General features: G+C 44.6%; 5 protein-coding genes across 5 annotated transcripts; 4 read left to right on the top strand and 1 right to left on the bottom strand.

Annotated features, from left to right (window-relative positions):
* Positions 1-319: 319 nt before the first annotated feature.
* On the top strand, positions 320-1927 carry BJ212DRAFT_707267 (uncharacterized protein). Its single transcript, XM_041343877.1, has 5 exons — positions 320-438; positions 493-636; positions 740-1420; positions 1481-1622; positions 1683-1927. The coding sequence occupies exons 1-5, from the start codon at positions 412-414 to the stop codon at positions 1829-1831; spliced, it is 1143 nt and encodes a 380-aa protein (XP_041197963.1). The 5' UTR covers positions 320-411; the 3' UTR covers positions 1832-1927.
* BJ212DRAFT_707747 (uncharacterized protein) lies at positions 1925-2689 on the top strand. Its single transcript, XM_041343879.1, has 4 exons — positions 1925-2118; positions 2176-2331; positions 2385-2498; positions 2564-2689. The coding sequence occupies exons 2-4, from the start codon at positions 2220-2222 to the stop codon at positions 2656-2658; spliced, it is 321 nt and encodes a 106-aa protein (XP_041197962.1). The 5' UTR covers positions 1925-2118; positions 2176-2219; the 3' UTR covers positions 2659-2689.
* A 3368-nt stretch (positions 2690-6057) lies between these two features.
* Positions 6058-8843, bottom strand: BJ212DRAFT_1444809 (uncharacterized protein; the record flags this gene model as incomplete). The annotated part of the gene is made up of 10 exons (XM_041338013.1): positions 6058-6382; positions 6540-6654; positions 6676-6927; positions 6967-7043; positions 7095-7231; positions 7537-7646; positions 7686-7924; positions 7978-8126; positions 8185-8346; positions 8718-8843. The coding sequence occupies 10 exons, from the start codon at positions 8841-8843 to the stop codon at positions 6058-6060; spliced, it is 1692 nt and encodes a 563-aa protein (XP_041197961.1).
* A 1220-nt stretch (positions 8844-10063) lies between these two features.
* Positions 10064-10774, top strand: BJ212DRAFT_1476753 (uncharacterized protein; the record flags this gene model as incomplete). The annotated part of the gene is made up of 2 exons (XM_041339429.1): positions 10064-10579; positions 10652-10774. The coding sequence occupies 2 exons, from the start codon at positions 10064-10066 to the stop codon at positions 10772-10774; spliced, it is 639 nt and encodes a 212-aa protein (XP_041197960.1).
* Positions 10775-14687: 3913 nt separating this feature from the next.
* On the top strand, positions 14688-17169 carry BJ212DRAFT_1296419 (uncharacterized protein; the record flags this gene model as incomplete). Its single annotated transcript, XM_041332449.1, has 6 exons — positions 14688-14912; positions 15117-15355; positions 15596-15918; positions 15987-16054; positions 16093-16988; positions 17151-17169. 6 exons carry the CDS (start codon positions 14688-14690, stop codon positions 17167-17169), a joined length of 1770 nt encoding a protein of 589 aa, XP_041197959.1.
* Positions 17170-17468: the final 299 nt, after the last annotated feature.

Raw genomic sequence — 17468 nt, 5'->3', positions numbered from 1 at the left:
GCATTCAGCGATGGGGCAGACCGCAACGCTTCAGTCGAGCAACTGGCAGTGTGGCGCGCTCAGATATGCAACAGCAAGGCCAATACTGAAGTTACCATTTTCAACGATGTGTTCGAGGATGTGTCCATTCTCGTTCAAGAGGAGTTCCGTAACATTCCTTCAAAGAATGTCGGGACCAAGGACCCCCAGTACATCAACAGCCTGGACAATTACTTGCACTACCTAGTAAGCAAGTTGCGCTCAAAGTGGCACCTTGCGACAACAAAGCCCTCGCAATGGAACGACATTACCCGGTTTCACGATAGGGTTGTGGCGAGGATCGCCGTGTGGCTGACGCCTGAGGATTGCGTGCAAGAGGCTCCGTTACCATTGTTGTGCGGTCATCTTCTCGATATTGCGTGGACTAGTTTGATGTCAAACATCGCTGCGTTTGAGGAGGTAATAATTTGAACCACACGCAATACATGACGTTCTACTCACTCTCTGTGTCAGGTCAGCGGATGGTTTGAGCCTCTGCTGCTGCACTATCGCACGCTCCATCGCAACAGCCATGCAATGGATGACAAAACCCAGGTAATGTTCACGAACCTTCGCAACGAATGCAGGATAAACGAGCACGAGACAATCGAAGAGGCGGTATGTGCGATTGAGTATCATGCTGTGTATCACACCGATATTGACAGGACAGGTATTCACTTGCTTGTGGGCACTCCGCGGGACGCTGGTCTTGCGCCTGCAGAACAATTTGACGACGATGTCAGCTCGCAAGAGGAAGAGCGAGCCGTTCAAAGACAGAAAGGAGGTCAACGAAGCGTTCGCACAGCTAGAGTCCGATGCGCAGGACAATCTGCAGAAGTTGCATGCGTTGATGTTGGCAAGGAAGGGGCGAGGACGGGATCTAACTTCTGAGCAGCAGGATGTCCCTGGAATTCTTGCCATGCATGTCACGAACTGGGACTGGCATACTCGCATATCAAAAAATGGCAAGCGGGACAGAGAGCCACTGATCAAGGCAGTATTGCTTGATCTTGTCAAAATTCGCAAAAGACGCGAGGGTCTATTCAAAGATCCAATGGTTGCAGGTCTTCGCACGATCCTGGAGGAGGTCATCGCTAAGCACACGAGAGCAGTTAATACGTCTGGGGAGAACGGACAGACCGTCAAGCGTAAGAGGTGGTTATGGTACGACGGAGCCAAGATTCCGCCAGACGTTACTCCTGCATTGGAGACTGTGCTCACTGAGGACTGTCACACGATAAATGCACACATGCAGAGTCGCCAGGACATGGAGGGGAATGATCGCGCTGCTATCATGAAGCTAGTCGGGTATGTCGAACGCATGCTAGTTGCAAAGGCGACGTCGTCGACCCACAGTCCGGTGGCAGCGAACGTCGTTCGAGAGCTCAAGAAGCTCATACATGTACGTACTAATCTTTTCGCCTATAGAAGAGCTGGATGACTAACGATCTACCTGTTATAGGCACTGGAGATCAATTCTACACGTCTCCGCATGCGAGCACTAAAGAATGACGATAGGCTCGCTTATGACATCATGGATACAGTCAATCTCAAGATAACTCTTATGCAAGGTTTGGAGGACGAGAACACCAATGCAAGTATACGTATGACTGTTTCATCACCAGGTGACTAATAACATGCGTACTGAAGGGGGATCATGCTAGTGAACAGGAAGACGAATCACCTGTGGCTGGACCGAGGCGCGATGGACAACCCCAGAAGTCGACAGCAGCCGCGATCGAAGATGATGCCGGACACCCCGGGAGCCAAGCCACATCTTCGGGATCTGGGCGGCCGAAACCTCGTCCCATAGCGCATCGCAAGAATAATGATAACACGACCACGCGTACTGACTCACACGATATGATCGCTGATGCCTTCTCATCCCCGCGCTCACAAAGCAAGGGAAAAGAAAGAGCGATAACACTCCGTAAGCATCCGCCACAGACACCGTCAAGTCTGTAGCTCGCGCATCTCCAGCTAATGATGATCGCTTTCAAGCGTTGGGGGAGGGCAATATATCTGCTGATCACACTGAAGTAGGGGCGCCTGCGAGGCGCGAGTCCCAAATCGGCGAACATGCGTTAGACGACAATTCAGGTGACAGTTTTTCCCCCAGTGAAACGGTAGCATGCCTGACTACACAAGGCGAGAAAGGCGAGGATGGGGGCAACGCAGCCAGTGGGGATGAGGCGAATAGAATGTTCCGGGTCGCAGCACGGCAAGAACCTCGTCGAAATATCGATACCAACGTCATTGTTCCTTTCGTGGGTACAGCGAACGTCCAATCCATCAATCACACTGACCGAAGTAGTGCGTTAATTGACTGCGAGAAGCGTTTACTAAGGCTAACCATCATTCCGCAGCTCGAATACAATTTGCCCTTCAAGCGCAAGATACAACGACTACTAGTCGATCAGCTCCCAAGTACATCGCGCAGACTGCCGGGGCTTCTTTAAAGCGTCCAAGCGCTCCTACAGGTAATTTACCACTTGTCCATCTGTGTGAATATCTATTTGATATAACATTCTAGCAACCACCCCAGTTCACCCGAGCAAGAAGGCTCGCAGCACTGGGTTCACTTCCACTGCTGGCAACGATCCCAATGACCAATTGGTTGTTGTTAAAGTGAATATATAACGTATTTATCTTGTTGTGCTTGTCATAGCAGAGTCACTAGATATGATTTTACACAAGGCATTTAGGAATGATTGAAAAAGAGTCGCTTGAGCGATTGATGACGATGCAGACGACGGGCGCAACTAGTGCTGCCGTGGTCCGGTCCTGAACCATGGTTCGAACCGGACTTTTGGTCCGGTTCCCCTGTGGTTCGGTCCACGGTCCAGGTGTCAGCCAGAACTGGACCATAGTACGGTTCTCGGTTTTGGCGTTGGGCGAACGGTTCGACTTTGGTTCGGACGGGTCCCGAACCGTTCCGAACCCCGAACCGATGGTATGGGGCATCGTGCGCCACTGCTGCGACCACTGCTGCGCTGCTCCCAAATAGTGAGTGCGCATCAATTACACTTACTGCTAGTCACTGGAACCTCCCAATCCTTGTCCTGCAAATGAACCATGGCCAAGTCGAGCATGCGCCCACTCATTATTATAATCACACTCACAAAGTCACGGTCAGACAGTATCATCACAAGTACTTCTGGTCTGCAAGTCAGTTCTCCCATATATCATTTCAACAACTATCTTCCTTGTCACCAAACAATCTTTCATATTGCATTGTAGTCTTATTCCTGTGTATACAATGCTTCTAAGTGAGTGACTGTGCAGTTGCAGGCATCATCTCAAGATGCGGTCAGTGCTACCTTTCTTCACTTTCTTGGTCCTCCATGGGATTTTGTTTCTGAGGTCATGATGTATGTTGCTCAATATTGTTGCTGTCACTGAAACCTGGCCCACACTAAGTTGATTGTTTACTAGGACCATTTCAAAAGTTGGAAAGCATAGTACCTCAAGCTCGTCTTCATCATAACCGGGATCTCCTTCATTATGATCCTCATGGTTCCAGTGGGATGGGAGCCCAGCATATGGGTCCCAGCATCCAGGCCTCACTGATAGTTTCTTGCAGAGCCTGACTGAGCCAACTTCTCGAACAGGTGCTGTTTGAAGACTGACAGACATTCCAGGTTAACATCTGTGTGGATCATGTCTGTGCTTTTGCCAGTCTGGTTTAAAAGGGTTGACCATGTGGCTTCAAGAATGAATTCTTCCTGCATGTCTGTGGTGCCATCTCTGGGGTAGTCTGGATCTGCCTCCAATATGCTGCACTTGTTGCATGTGAGCATAATACTGAGTGTGTGAGCAAATGCCACGCAGCCTAACTATTGCACCACAGTCTCTTGCGCCTCTTCGATGTTATCAAATATCCAATGGGTGACCTGTGATTGCTGGACTGCAGTCAGATCACCACAATACTTGACAGTATAGCTGCCTGTTGATGATGCTTGACTTCCCTGCTACTGTAGATAACATCCAATAGGCAAATGCTAGATGTCTTGGACCCCACCTCTGCACTTGTCTCTGCTTGTCTGTGTGTGTGAGTCTGACTCAACTCTCCTCTCATTTTGACCACCCACCCAAAATGTCTGCAAAGGACCCGTGTGGATCTCCTCGAATACATCCACATATTCCTGGACAACACAGAAGAATCAGCTCATTTGGCTGCATGGCACAGCTGGCATTGGAAAGTCTGCTGTTGCATTCACAGTAGCTGAGAGGATGATGTCTAAAAGTGATAGAAGAGACAATTGCACAGGCTTTCATGAGCCTGATCTGCCCGTGACCACATTCTGCTCATGAGTCGCTCGGAATCACATATCCTTTCAGAACAAAGAGGCACGCATGTCTGAAATATGGTCCCCTCTATTGATCTGTCATAGTGGTTGTAGTTTTTGATGGGGTAAGTCTGTCTGTTCATCCAGATGACATTTTGAGTCTGCTGCATATGTGCACTGTAGTGTATCCAAACACTTCAAGAATTATCAAGAAGCTTCTCAAAATCTCAGGCTGTACCTGCCTCACGCTGCCTACTTGCAACTTGTAAGTTACATCTATTTGTTTCTTCTGCTGTTTTGTTGCATTAATGGCATTCAGTGGATAGTCCACTGCACCCTCCTGAATGCCTCCTACTACCTTCTCATGCCTGCTACAACTCTCCTGCACCTGCCAGCCTCTTTCTTGCATTGAGTGTTCTCCTTCACTAATTAAATCATCAAGCACCCAACTGTCTGTGGGTATGCTTGAAAAATTTACAGTTTGGTTTGCATTTGGACCAGAACAAAACCAAACCAGACCATTGAGAATGGTTCTCGACGGTCCAGTTCTGGGTTTGATGATTTTGTAGAACTGGACCATGGTTCAGTTCTCGGTTCTCATTGAGGACCCTCTGAACTGGACCAAACTGGACCATGGCAGCACTAGGACTCTACAAAGCCCACAAAGCAACCCTCACTCAGATTTCCAAATGCGGGAAAAAAAAGTATCACACACTTATGGCATGGCTTTACAAGGCTGTCAGGTGTATTTCATGTTCCTTAGATTGCACCTGTCATTCACACATTCTCTGTTAGCATGTTGCAGAACATGTTACTGCTGGCTAGTTTGGGGAGCAACTTTGACTACCTCAATGTTGATGCAATGTCTGAGGATTGAAGGCTGTTGTGTCTATCACTAATCCAACTTGATTATAGTTACATCTAATTCAAGCACTAGCATCTTTGTGTGCTGTTGATACACATGTTCATGTATATTCTTTCCTGACTGAACTCCATACATTGTTATAAGCTATTTTAATGCAATATAATGTGGATTTTCGTGTAATTTGACATTGACTGATCATCAAGTGAATTGGATGATATTCAGAATAATCCTTTGAGTGACAAGTGAATTTGAGGGAATTCAAAAGAAACTACTCAGAATTCAAAGGAATTCATTAAATGAGCTACCGGACTTAAATAATTCTGCAAAACCTGAATTCACCTGAAATCACTTGAAATCATCTGAAAACAGAGGAATTACTTGGAATTACCTCAATTCCAGGGGGGAGGTTTTCCCTGATGTACTATGGTGTGCAGCTTCCCTTGCAATTCTATCAGCACCGGTATTTATTCTTCTGCTGTCTGGCTATCTGACTTGGTTGACTGATTGGGTCCAAGTTGGGACAATCAGGGAAGTTAGCATGAGATTCCACAGGTTGCTGTCATATTTATGCATTAATTGTTATAACTATAGCATTGTTTTGATGCAACAATGTTACAATACTAAGGCCTGTTGATGCATGAGTGATGCATGTCCCCCTCCCTACAATACCCTGTACAGTGTATAAGCTGCCAGTGTGTGTGATGCATCCCTGCCCTTTATTTGATGCATTATCCTCCTGCCATTTATTTGATGCATCATCCTCCCACCCTTCTCCCATGCATTAGTAATCCTGCTTGCTGCATCCCCTGCCCTTCTCCCATACATTGGTAATCCTGCCCACACTTGTTGTCACCTGTATCGATTACATAGCTACATAATGGTACATTACATGCAATGGTCCATGAACACGCAAGTATCTGCCCAACTAGAATGACACATGTCCGACAATGCCCGACGCAGGGCTGCTTGATGTCGAGCATATGCAATATGACCCTCTCTCTCAGTGAGACTACCAGGCAAGTTCTGATCTGCATGCTCATCCCAAAACATGGCTTGCCAGTCAAAGAATGCCAGAATCCTCCGCATCTCCTCTTGTAACAGCTCAAGCTCCTCCTTCCATTGCATAGCACATGCCCTGGCTTTGCACCATTCTATTCGCATATCTGGATGGAGTGCCAATGAGATAGGGTGCATGAACAAACTGGTAAGCCTACATACCTTCCATAGATCCATCATTGTCCAGCTCATCTCCATGAGCACTGTGCATATTCCATATCCATGAAAGCTTTCACCTTCCCTCAGTCTCGCCCCATAGGAGATCAGACATCCCTCAGATATCTTGACGATCAAGTGGATGTAGGGAGGACTGCCAACCTGTCTCCTTGATGAAGGGAGCCAGAATCACCAGTGCTCTGTGCACATCCTGATATCGGGTCAATGCTGCCTCAATTCTTGTGTCAATGCCTTTGAGTGTGTTATGAGCTCAGGTATTTGAGCCTTGACCATGGAGGTTGCAGTCCTTGTACCTGAGAATAGCAGTCTGTGCGTGTAGGTTAGAGCATAGTGAGTGTAGGGTGTCATGAGCTTGTGCATATTGAAGTCTCCATTCAATTTTCTGGAATTTAAGGTTGCAAGGATCTGTTCTGCCAGCTTGAGAAGGAAGTAAGAGCTCAAATGACTCAGGAGTGATGATGATACCACTAGACTTGTCTCTCAGTCGTAGGGCTGCGACCATTGGCATGTATAATTCCTGCACTTTGACCTAAGCCTTGATCTGATGCTGGAGACTGTTACTATGTTGAATGACCTTCCCTTCTTGAATGTCAGTGGCATGAATACCTAGACCCACCTTGTCGGCTTGAAGACGTCGTCTGAAGTGTTGTGTTAGTATGCATATAACAAGTCATGTCAATAACACTTACTGTTGCTCTTCGAGTTCTAGGCTGCTGGTAATCAGCATGCTAGGTGTACAATTTTCATGCAATTTGTGGAACCTCCCTAGCTCTATTTCTGATGCATCTTCTTTTGCAAGTTCAAGGTGCACAGATGCAAGCATGATCTCTGCATAAAATGACATCAGTGTCAAGACATCAATCACAAAACACAATGTACTCACTTTCAGCACTTCATTCATATGGATTCAGCTGGGAGGGATCATTTTCCAAAGCCTCAACCTGCTCTTTCCATCTGCTCAATGCTTCCCCATATTCCACTTTCAGTCCTTCTTTGAGGTTATCCAGAGCTGCTTCATGTTCTGATTGTTTGAATGGCTTCTTTCACTTTGTGCAACATGGTGCAACCTAATGATGCATCAGTAATGCATCAGCAATCAGGTACATTGCTGTAAAAATTCCTTATGTAGACCTGTGACTTTCTTCCAATTCCAATCCCCAAAAAATCATCAAGGGTGTCTCGTCTTGCGCCTGGGCCCATCTCCTTAGTACTTGATGCAACAGGGTTGATATTCGCCCATCCTCACTCAGGGGCTTCTCCATCTGTTCATCCAATGCCACGCGCAAAATTGAATGAGAATTTTGTTTGACATGATTCAATGTGAGCTGGGAGGTGAAATTTGGGAACAAAGAAGGTGACTTTCTTAGCACTGTAGTCCAGTTGCAGGGAGGGAGGGGATGAGGCCATGTGTTGCCATAAATTCTTATTCCACTGGCATGCTATATCATACGAAACATTTAGGATATCCACATTAGTATGCCAAAGGGTTGAGAAGAAGAGGTAATCCATATTGATGTATCTAGATGGTAGCACGTCAATATTTTCAGGTGCCTGAGGCATAGCATAACTTACTTCTCTCCTTTTTGAAGATCTCCAACTGCGGTCAGTAACTTCATGTTGTGGTGAGCGCAATCAATGGTACCCAGCCCTGTAGCTGCAAGCCCATGACTGGATTTAGTATCGGCCATATTTACCGCATTATGGCTTGAACATGTAGACTTCTATTCTGCAAGCCCACATTGGTATCAAGGAAAATATACAAAGACAACTAGAACTTACCTCTTGTCCAATATTGGAGTTATCATTTAGAAAAGCCTTGTATGCGCTTTCTTCAACAAAATATCCCCAGCCACGACTCAGGCTGGGGTCTACACTATCCTTTGAAACAACTTTCCATTTCAGCTGGAAATTGGCGTCAATGGCCACAAACAATGCATACAGCTAGGCACTTCTATGAATCAGTGACTGCAATACCTATACTATTACAGTAGCATCTTACCAGTTAGTAGGGGAAGCCTCTCTCCAGTCAGAGGGTAAGTTCTTCCCAGGCTGCAGACAGGCTGGGCATAAAACAGTGCATCCACCCTCAGAAGTCGAATCAATCCCATTGGGATCATAAGGTCATCCAGATCATTTGAGCATCTTTAGATGATGCCATTCACAAATCATCTGTGTGAATTGGTCATATTGCTCCTGAAGAAATGTAAGGCAATGGTTGTCATGGAGCCCAAACAGTACTTACTTTCACAGGACTTAGCCCTGTATTGTCAGACCTCTGCATCAGTGCATTGAAAAAACACATATGCAGACACCTTTGATTCAAATGACAACAGATAGAATTCTTTGAGAAGGTGAAATGTCACCACAGTCTTGGGGTCGGATGTTGTTGACAGAAATAATGACTTGCAAAGGAGCTGTTGTATGTGGGTGGTGGCCATGGTGCAATCACAAAAATCCAAAGCTACCTCATGAACACTGTGAGAATCCATGATGACGAAGTTGTCATTGAATGCACGATGAGGCCTGGAACAAGTTTGACCAGCCACATGTCCAAGCTGGATCTGGAGACCAAGGCTCTTCAGGTTTGCAAATTCAAAGTATTTGCCATTCCATTTCTACATCTAGTGAGTTCATATCCTGCAAGATAGTTTAATCAGCACTTATGTGAAGCCAATGGAGTGGGTGATGCATGTGGGCCATCACTGTGCAGGAGGCACAACACAGATTGACCCCAAAGCAGTCTTGACAGCGATATTCTGGATGTGTATTACCACAACCAGAACACAACTCTGCACTTAGTTCTCCTCAGCCTTCGAGTCATAGCATCTCCTGGAGGAATAGGGAGTGATCCTTGAGCCACATTAGCAGTGGATTATCCTGCATGAAAGCAATGAGCATGAAGTATGGTTAGATTAGTCTGGAAACTTACTCCCATAGTATGTCGTCTCCTGGGAGATTGAACATCATTGTCAGTGCCCCATGACATATCAGCTGAAAATTCATCATCTGGCATCATGGCAGGTGGCAGGCTCACAACAGGCTGCATATACATGGGTGGTTGACAGTTCTTGGTTGGCTGTGCATTTTTGGGAGGATCAACACATTGCAGGGTATATGAGATAGAGCCATTTGCGCAATATTGGTACTGGATATGTTTTCGCTGCTTGACAGACAAGGTCTTTGGACGCGAGTAAGAATTGAGGGCAACTCATTTCTGCTGCTTCTTGGCTCTTGTTATTTGTACCAACTCCCAATGCAACTCCTCTGTACATACAATCATTGAAGATGGACCAGCAATTGGGGATGGAGCAGACTCCATGACAAAGTATTGACTGCACTGATTGTTAGAAAATGACAATGATAGCAAGACTGACTTACATGTAATCTTGGCCATCATCAGCAATAGACTTGCCATTTGTGAAGTATAGTGTTTTGATGACCAGCATGGAATCACAGGAATCGAATCATATGGTGAATCTCTACCTTGAGGTGGCTTCTGTGAGAATCAATAAACAATGTCAAACAGACATTCTCAATTGCAACCGAACTGCTTCACTGGCCCCCTTCAGTTGATATATGTTCTTTAGCTAGGTGTTGAGTTTGGTGAGTATTTAGCTTTGATTCTCTGATTGTCTATGTCTCATCTGACTTTCTAACAATGACTACCACTGCAAATACTGACTCAGATGACCAAAGTAGCCTTGGTGCATTTTTGGCTTGTGACTGGTTGATGTCTGCTAACACATATGTTTCAGATGCTGTATTGCAACTACTGTCCTCATTGATGCTATCGCATGATGATGTGCAAATCCTCATCCAGGTGATTTCTGATGGCAGCTCAAGCTCTCCTGCCAAATCGTCTGCAGCTGTCATGACACCTACAGCAACCATCATCACCCCAGCAGTTATTACCCCAGTCACTGCATGTGTGCAGACAGCACCTACCCCTGCCATGCACTCAGTGACCATCATCACTTCCCTAGTCACCCCATGTGTGCAGACAGTACCCACCCCTACTATGCACTTAGGTTATCTCAGTTTCCCACATCTTCCAATGACAGTTGTCATCGTCAATGGTGAGGCAAGGGGCCAGCAGAAATATCATGATTTCAGCTTCGATGTTCCACATGCTGAGGCCCTTAGTCCATTCTACCTTGTTACCTGCGGTCACTGGGTAGGTGTCTTTGAAACTTGATGTGTATCTTGATTGGTTGCACATTCTTACCACTGATTCTCTCCCAGGCAGTGCACATCTCTGCATGTCCTTGGTGTCAGCTGCATGTCATTCAGCTGCTCCAAGTCCCTCGAAGACAGTCTGATTTGCATGCTCAAATCCATTGATCTTGGAGAAGTGCAGTTGCTACCTTAAGTGGACAGTATGTGACTCTCAAATACTGAATATATTTGTATATATTGTATGGACACATCTATGTACCAATTGTAGCCAATACTAGAAGTGATTCGCATTCCCTATTTCCTTTGTTGTCATCTGAGTTGTCTGAGTTGATGAAGACCGACGGAGCTGAAGGGAGTGTGCAGACGGAGGAATAGAGTTGATGAGCACAAGGGAGAATGAATGGAATGGAGGATGACTGACGTTGGCCCCAAAGCTGTGAAGTATCTATGTTTCAGTTAGATATATGAGTAAATACATATGCAAAGAAGAACACACAACAATATTGTGTGCTTTATCGATCAGGCATCAAGGCTTGATGAGGTTGATGGCATCTAGTGTCACAGTGTGACTGCATCCATCACATTGATCACCATGAGCATCCTAGACAGATAGTGAGAATATGCAGTATTAACAGCTGTATGACATATGACATAGCTGCAGTGAGGACAAATACCCTCTACATAGCAATCAGCCACAAACCTAGGGCAGATATTAGAATTGTGTTATGAGCCTCGAGTAAAACTCACTTTTTGCAGCCTTCACAATATGTCTGATCTTTGATCTGCTTTTCTAGATATCATTGTTGGCCGAGATTGAGGTAAATCAATTGGCATATCCTGTGTTTCAGTGTTAATGAGTGGTAATGAGACTGTATTGTTGCACTGACTCAGTGTGTTTGGTGGTTGACATGCGTCCAAAATGATCGAAACTAAGAAAGTTCAGTAGAGAACAACTATGCATGTGGAGAATACACAGTTAATCAGAGTTCCTTTCGAGATGACACCTGTACATACCAATTGCACCACAGGATGAATAGATGCCTGCAGAGGCATGTTGAACTGCTGGTGTGCTTGGTTCAACAGTGCAGAGTCTAATTAATGAGCTGGCATTTGGATGTTTTATGGGAGTTTTACTAAATTGTATGCATCTGACAAACTAAGTTGACTCACAGACTAATAGGACATGCAGCTGCACATTGATGGTGTTGCTTTCCAACTGCTCTGAGCCTGTATTAAGTGTTTGAGTTGGATGTTCAATGTTCAATGCTAACTAGGACTGACATATACAGTGGCTCAAAAAACTGTCCATATGTTTTTGCATTTTTTACTATTTACAATATTGTGTGAGAAGTGGTGTCATTATGTCATTTTAAAACCATATCTAACTATACAAACCAAAAATTTCCATATGTCATGGTTATATTCACCATGAAAGCCACCCCCCCTGCTCAAAGGGATAATATCCTCTCTCTTTCCTATTCTGGCCTCTCTGCTTGTCAAATTTCCTCTAGAACTGGAGTATCCAAGTCCACTGTGGCCAAGTTCATCAAAGAAAGTCACACAGACAAGGAAAAATTCTGTGAAGGGTGTCCATCCAAGCTCACCTCTACTGATAGGAGGGCTATTATTCAACATATCACTACAGGAAAGGCTGATAATGCTGTCCAGGTCACCTATTACATCAATTCCACCATCACATTCCCTGTCTCTTCACACATTGTGAGAAACATTCTCAAGACAGCTCATCTCAGGTCGGTAACAAGGAAGAAAAGGCTCTCCTCTCTATCACACATAAACAGAGATGACTAACCTTTGCCTTAGCCCATCAGAATTGGATTACATGGACTGGAAGCATGTTATATGATCATATAAGACCACAATAAATAGGATTGGGTCAGATGGCAAGGTATATATGTGAAACAAGAAGGGTGCTAGTCCTCTCTGCATATGTGTGATAGAGAGGAGAGCCTTTTCTTCCTTGTTACTGACCTGAGATGAGCTGTCTTGAGAATGTTTCTCACAGTGTGTGAAGAGACAGGGAATGTGATGGTGGAATTGATGTAATAGGTGACCTGGACAGCATTATCAGCCTTTCCTGTAGTGATATGTTGAATAATAGCCCTCCTATCAGTAGAGGTGAGCTTGGATGGACACCCTTCACAGAATTTTTCCTTGTCTGTGTGACTTTCTTTGATGAACTTGGCCACAGTGGACTTGGATACTCCAGTTCTAGAGGAAATTTGACAAGCAGAGAGGCCAGAATAGGAAAGAGAGAGGATATTATCCCTTTGAGCAGGGGGGGTGGCTTTCATGGTGAATATAACCATGACATATGGAAATTTTTGGTTTGTATAGTTAGATATGGTTTTAAAATGACATAATGACACCACTTTATAATTTATTTAATGGTGGCATGATTGTTATGGTGTCATAAATGATGATTTATATAGTTTTAATATGTGCTCAAAAAACTGTCTGCATGAGTCATGATTTTGTAAGCCTTGTATCTCCACCATATCTCCTCTGATTCTCATGATGTGGTGCTCAATCCAAAGCCCTGAAGCAGCACTACAATATGGTATCAGCATATTACTGAGGTCTTTATGTATTCTCACACAATATTGTAAATAGTAAAAAATGCAAAAACATGTGGACAGTTTTTTGAGCCACTGTAGTACTGACAGCAGACATCAATTCAATACCACAGTTAGGATATTCTTGTGACACTCAAGCTTTAGCTGAATCCTGAACTCAAAAGTAAGTACTAATGATACTCACAGACTGATACACCATGTTGCATGCACATCGACAGTGTTGCATTCTAACTGCTCTGAGCCTGTATTAAATGTTTGAGTTGCTCAACATTGTGGTTGTTTTATGGGAGTTTTATGAAATTGTATGTATGCGATGAACTAACTTGAAGTTGACTCACAGACTGATAGGGTCGGACATGCGCCAGCTGCACATTGATGGAGTTGCATTCCAACTGCTCTGAGCCTGTATCGAATGTTTGACAGTGAGTTCAATATTCAACGTTCAGAATGTTCAATACTGACTAGGACTGCGTCAGACATGTACTGCTGACAGCAGACATTGACTTGATGCTAACATTGTTATCTTGCAAGGCTCAAACTTTAGCTGAATCCTTCCATACTCTGGTATGCATTATTACACCCATCTCTCTTCTTTAGCAGAACTTAATTCAACATGTTGTGGCAACAATCGTGCACTCCACTATTCAGAGCACAAAACAATACTATTTCAGAGCTCTAATCTACATTCAAGTCCACCCATCAACCCAAACTCTCAACCAGCATGTCGGCACCCTATTTCTCAGCTGATCAGGACTACTGGCTAAAAAACCAGCTAGATAACTACCACTACTGCCATGAGTACGAAGACCTCACTGAGTTCTGGATATCAGTGTATGAAGTTTTTTTTGATTGTTGGCCAGAGTGTGATTGTTTGTTTGTTGACTTACACAAAACTGTGCCTCTCTCTGAAGAGCAGCACTGTCAGGTGAATCAAGCCGTAGAATGGAGGAAAAAGGTGGGTGCTGCAATCCTTGCACAAGCTGAAAGCTGACCATTCAATAGCACATCAGGTCTTGGTTTGAATGCCAAACAGCCTTAGTGGGATTCATTCCGTTCACAATAGTGTCAGTGAATGATAAGACAGTAATGTTACAGGCTGAATGGGAGTGAGCTTGGAGTATTCAGGTGATGAGGCTCGCGATGTCGATGTTGAGGATAGTGGGAGTACTATCACTGAGGCTTAGGGGGATGGGATGGACTTAGACTTAGATTGATCAGATCTGAAGGTGCCTAGATACAATTAAAACTGCTTGGAACCATGCACTTGTCTATTTATGTGTTTCAAGTTAGCTATGGACAAAGTATCAGACAGATCTACCATATATACTGCTCCTTCAGGTTGTTGATTGTACTGTCCAAGAGTTAGGCCTGTGCATGAGAGAGACAGAATCCAATAGTATAGCATACATAAATTTATACCCTTGGATGCGATTCTTATTTTTTGGCACAAGCGCACACATTTAATCTTGCAGTGACCTCATTCAACACACAAGATCTTGATATGCCTGCAGCATGCTGGACCTCAAACAAGCAAATGGAATGGCTTCAAGAGCATCTGCCCCATTATCTCAAAGAGCACCTGAAAGAGAAAGATTATTCACATTTTGGCCAACCTTGATTGGGGACTGGTTTAAAAAGTTCCCAGAGGAAGTGGTATTATTTCCCAACATTCCCACTACCACTCATTTGCCAGAGCAACATAAAGAGTTAGGAGAAGCTGAGGACAAGCGCAAAACAGTAAGCCTATCTGTGATAATGAACATATCACTATAAACTGACCTACAACTGATTCAGCAACTCCGGACTTGGTTTCGTTGGCATGCAAATGCATCCAAGAGACATTGGGGCCTAAAGAAGGAATCAACTGTCTTTGATGACATGCTGCAGCCAAAATGATGTGCCAAGTCTGAGGCTGAGTTATACTCTGACATGTTTTACCAGGAGCGCATCAAGCTGCTGGTGAAGGCTGAGGAAGAGGCTGGGAAAGTGTCTTCAGGTAGACGAATCATGCTGGGTCATAAATTTTCTAAAGAATTGCTGGATGATGAGGATGAGGAAGTAAAGGCTCAGATTTGTGACATGTACGAGAAGCAGTGGGAAACTCACCAGAAGTCTGGCAAGAACATGTTAGACAATGATGCTGAGGAAGACTGTGCACTTGATGCGCAGGGAATTGCACAGTAAGAAGTTGTTTCTATGAATGGAGTTCAACAGTTAACATTCAAGCAGGGGTATGGATGACTTACCAATTATCTGCCAGTGATTCCCGCAATTGGTCAAGAGGAAGACTGATTTCATTGTTTCCTTCATGTTTGCTGGTCCAGATCCAAGAAATGACTGGGATATGACCTCACTATCTGAGTTACAATTTATGTATGAAATATCCTGTTTTGGGACTCATGCTGGGTCATGTTTTCAAGATGCCATCCCTCTGAAACTCCACAAGGCAAGACCTTCACCCAGTTATATCAGGTGGCCAATAAAGATTTCCTGGATGCATTTCAGAAATATGCTGAAATAATCTTCCATGCATTTTTAATCTACAAGTCACTGGTTGACTCACTTAATTTATACTATGCAGCATCTGACAAGTGCAAGTGCAAGTTGAACATTGCTGTAGGGAATGAGGACATTGAGTGCAGTGAGGAATTCAAGATGTATAGTGAAGAGGAGCCCAATGGCGATGACAATGCTGAAGAGGACAAGGATAGTCAAGGGGAAGAGGAACAAGATGATTGCGAAGGTGAGTAGATTGGTCAGTCTTTATACTTTTACAGCATCAACTGATGCATTTGGCTCATGCATCACCAGGCTCCTTGACACTGCCTGACGCAGATGCTTCAGTGGGTGATGCATCTGATGCATCAATGGGTGCAATGGTATGTCCTTTCATTTGCTATGTGTATTCTATTCACAGGTTGATGCACCCCTGCAGTCTGATGCATCATCATACTCACAAATGACTAACTATAACGGTGTCTCTGCACCAATTCCTCAATATTCATATTCCCCATACATACCCCTCACCAATTTAGCAAATTCAATCAGACCATTCTATGTACCCCCAATGTCCACCAGTTTGGTTCCTAATTCTTTTACATCCTATACTGCACCTCTCATGTCCACTGATGGATTTACACCGGTCTATGACCCCTCTGTGTCGACCTCCAGCTTCCCATTCCCCAACACGTGGCAAGATTTCAATTGGAATGTTCCACTGTTGCAGATGTCTCCAGCCCCTTCCACCGCTTGGCTACATCCAAATTTATCTCCAGTTTCTGCTGAGCACACTAGTCTGTATCAGTCCATTGCTGACTTGCTACCAGTCTTACCTTATCCAAAACCACCCCAGCTCCCAGTCTTGCTGCCTTATCCAAACCTACCCAACCTCCCAGAGCCTCATCCCGACCCACCTCAGGGTATACCTAATAATTCTCTTCCCCATGTCATCATGAAGCCAATCACTGACTCTACCCAACTCGAGCACAATGCTGTTCCCAAGCCCAAGGCCACTCCCAAACCTAAGGCTGCCCCCAAACCCAAGGCCGCCCCCAAGCCCACTAACAATCATGCTGCCTCCCAGCTACCTGGTGATTTGGCCAAGTCGTCAAATATCCCAACCACTAACCCACCCAGAGTTGAGTCTAGTTCATCAGGGCATGCAGCTCCTGGTGGAAGTACCAATGACTCTACAAGCACACATACATCCAAGCACATGCCAATCAAGTCCAGGCATAATGAACTGGCAGATGTGATTGGTACAGAGGCTTCCCTGAAACAGCCTGCGCAAAATGGGCCTGCAGGTGCTCAACAGTATGTTATCCTGCTTGTTTTTTTCAATTCCTGCTAAGAGCTCTTAGGAAAAAGCAGGTGAAGGCCTAGTACACTCATTCATCCAATCCATAGCTTAAATAATGCTGCCACTATTGCATTCTTGCTAATCTCTTGATATAATGTCCCTACTTAATCTAATAGTTATCTTGTACCAGGCTAGAAATATAACCTATCATTTTGTGCGCATGACTCAAATGCTAATGTTTGACTAAGAGGTGTGAGAGAAAGAAACATTGAAAGTTTAAACTGCTAACATTAATATTGATGCATCACCGAAGTTGGTGTAGCACTATGGACTTCATAAAAATTTTGTTGTAGGAGAGTGATGCATCACTCGCTATGTACTTCTGTAGTATGCATAATGAGCATCATGAACTTCATCAATTCTACAGCATTGATAGTACTGGCACCCAGTGTCACTATGAGCACCATGAACTTCGTCAAATTTTAGCAATAAGT

Source organism: Suillus subaureus (assembly GCF_016647635.1).
Source record: "Suillus subaureus strain MN1 chromosome Unknown BJ212scaffold_4, whole genome shotgun sequence".
NCBI lineage: Eukaryota > Fungi > Basidiomycota > Agaricomycetes > Boletales > Suillaceae > Suillus > Suillus subaureus.
This window is presented reverse-complemented; position numbering and strand designations above follow the sequence as displayed.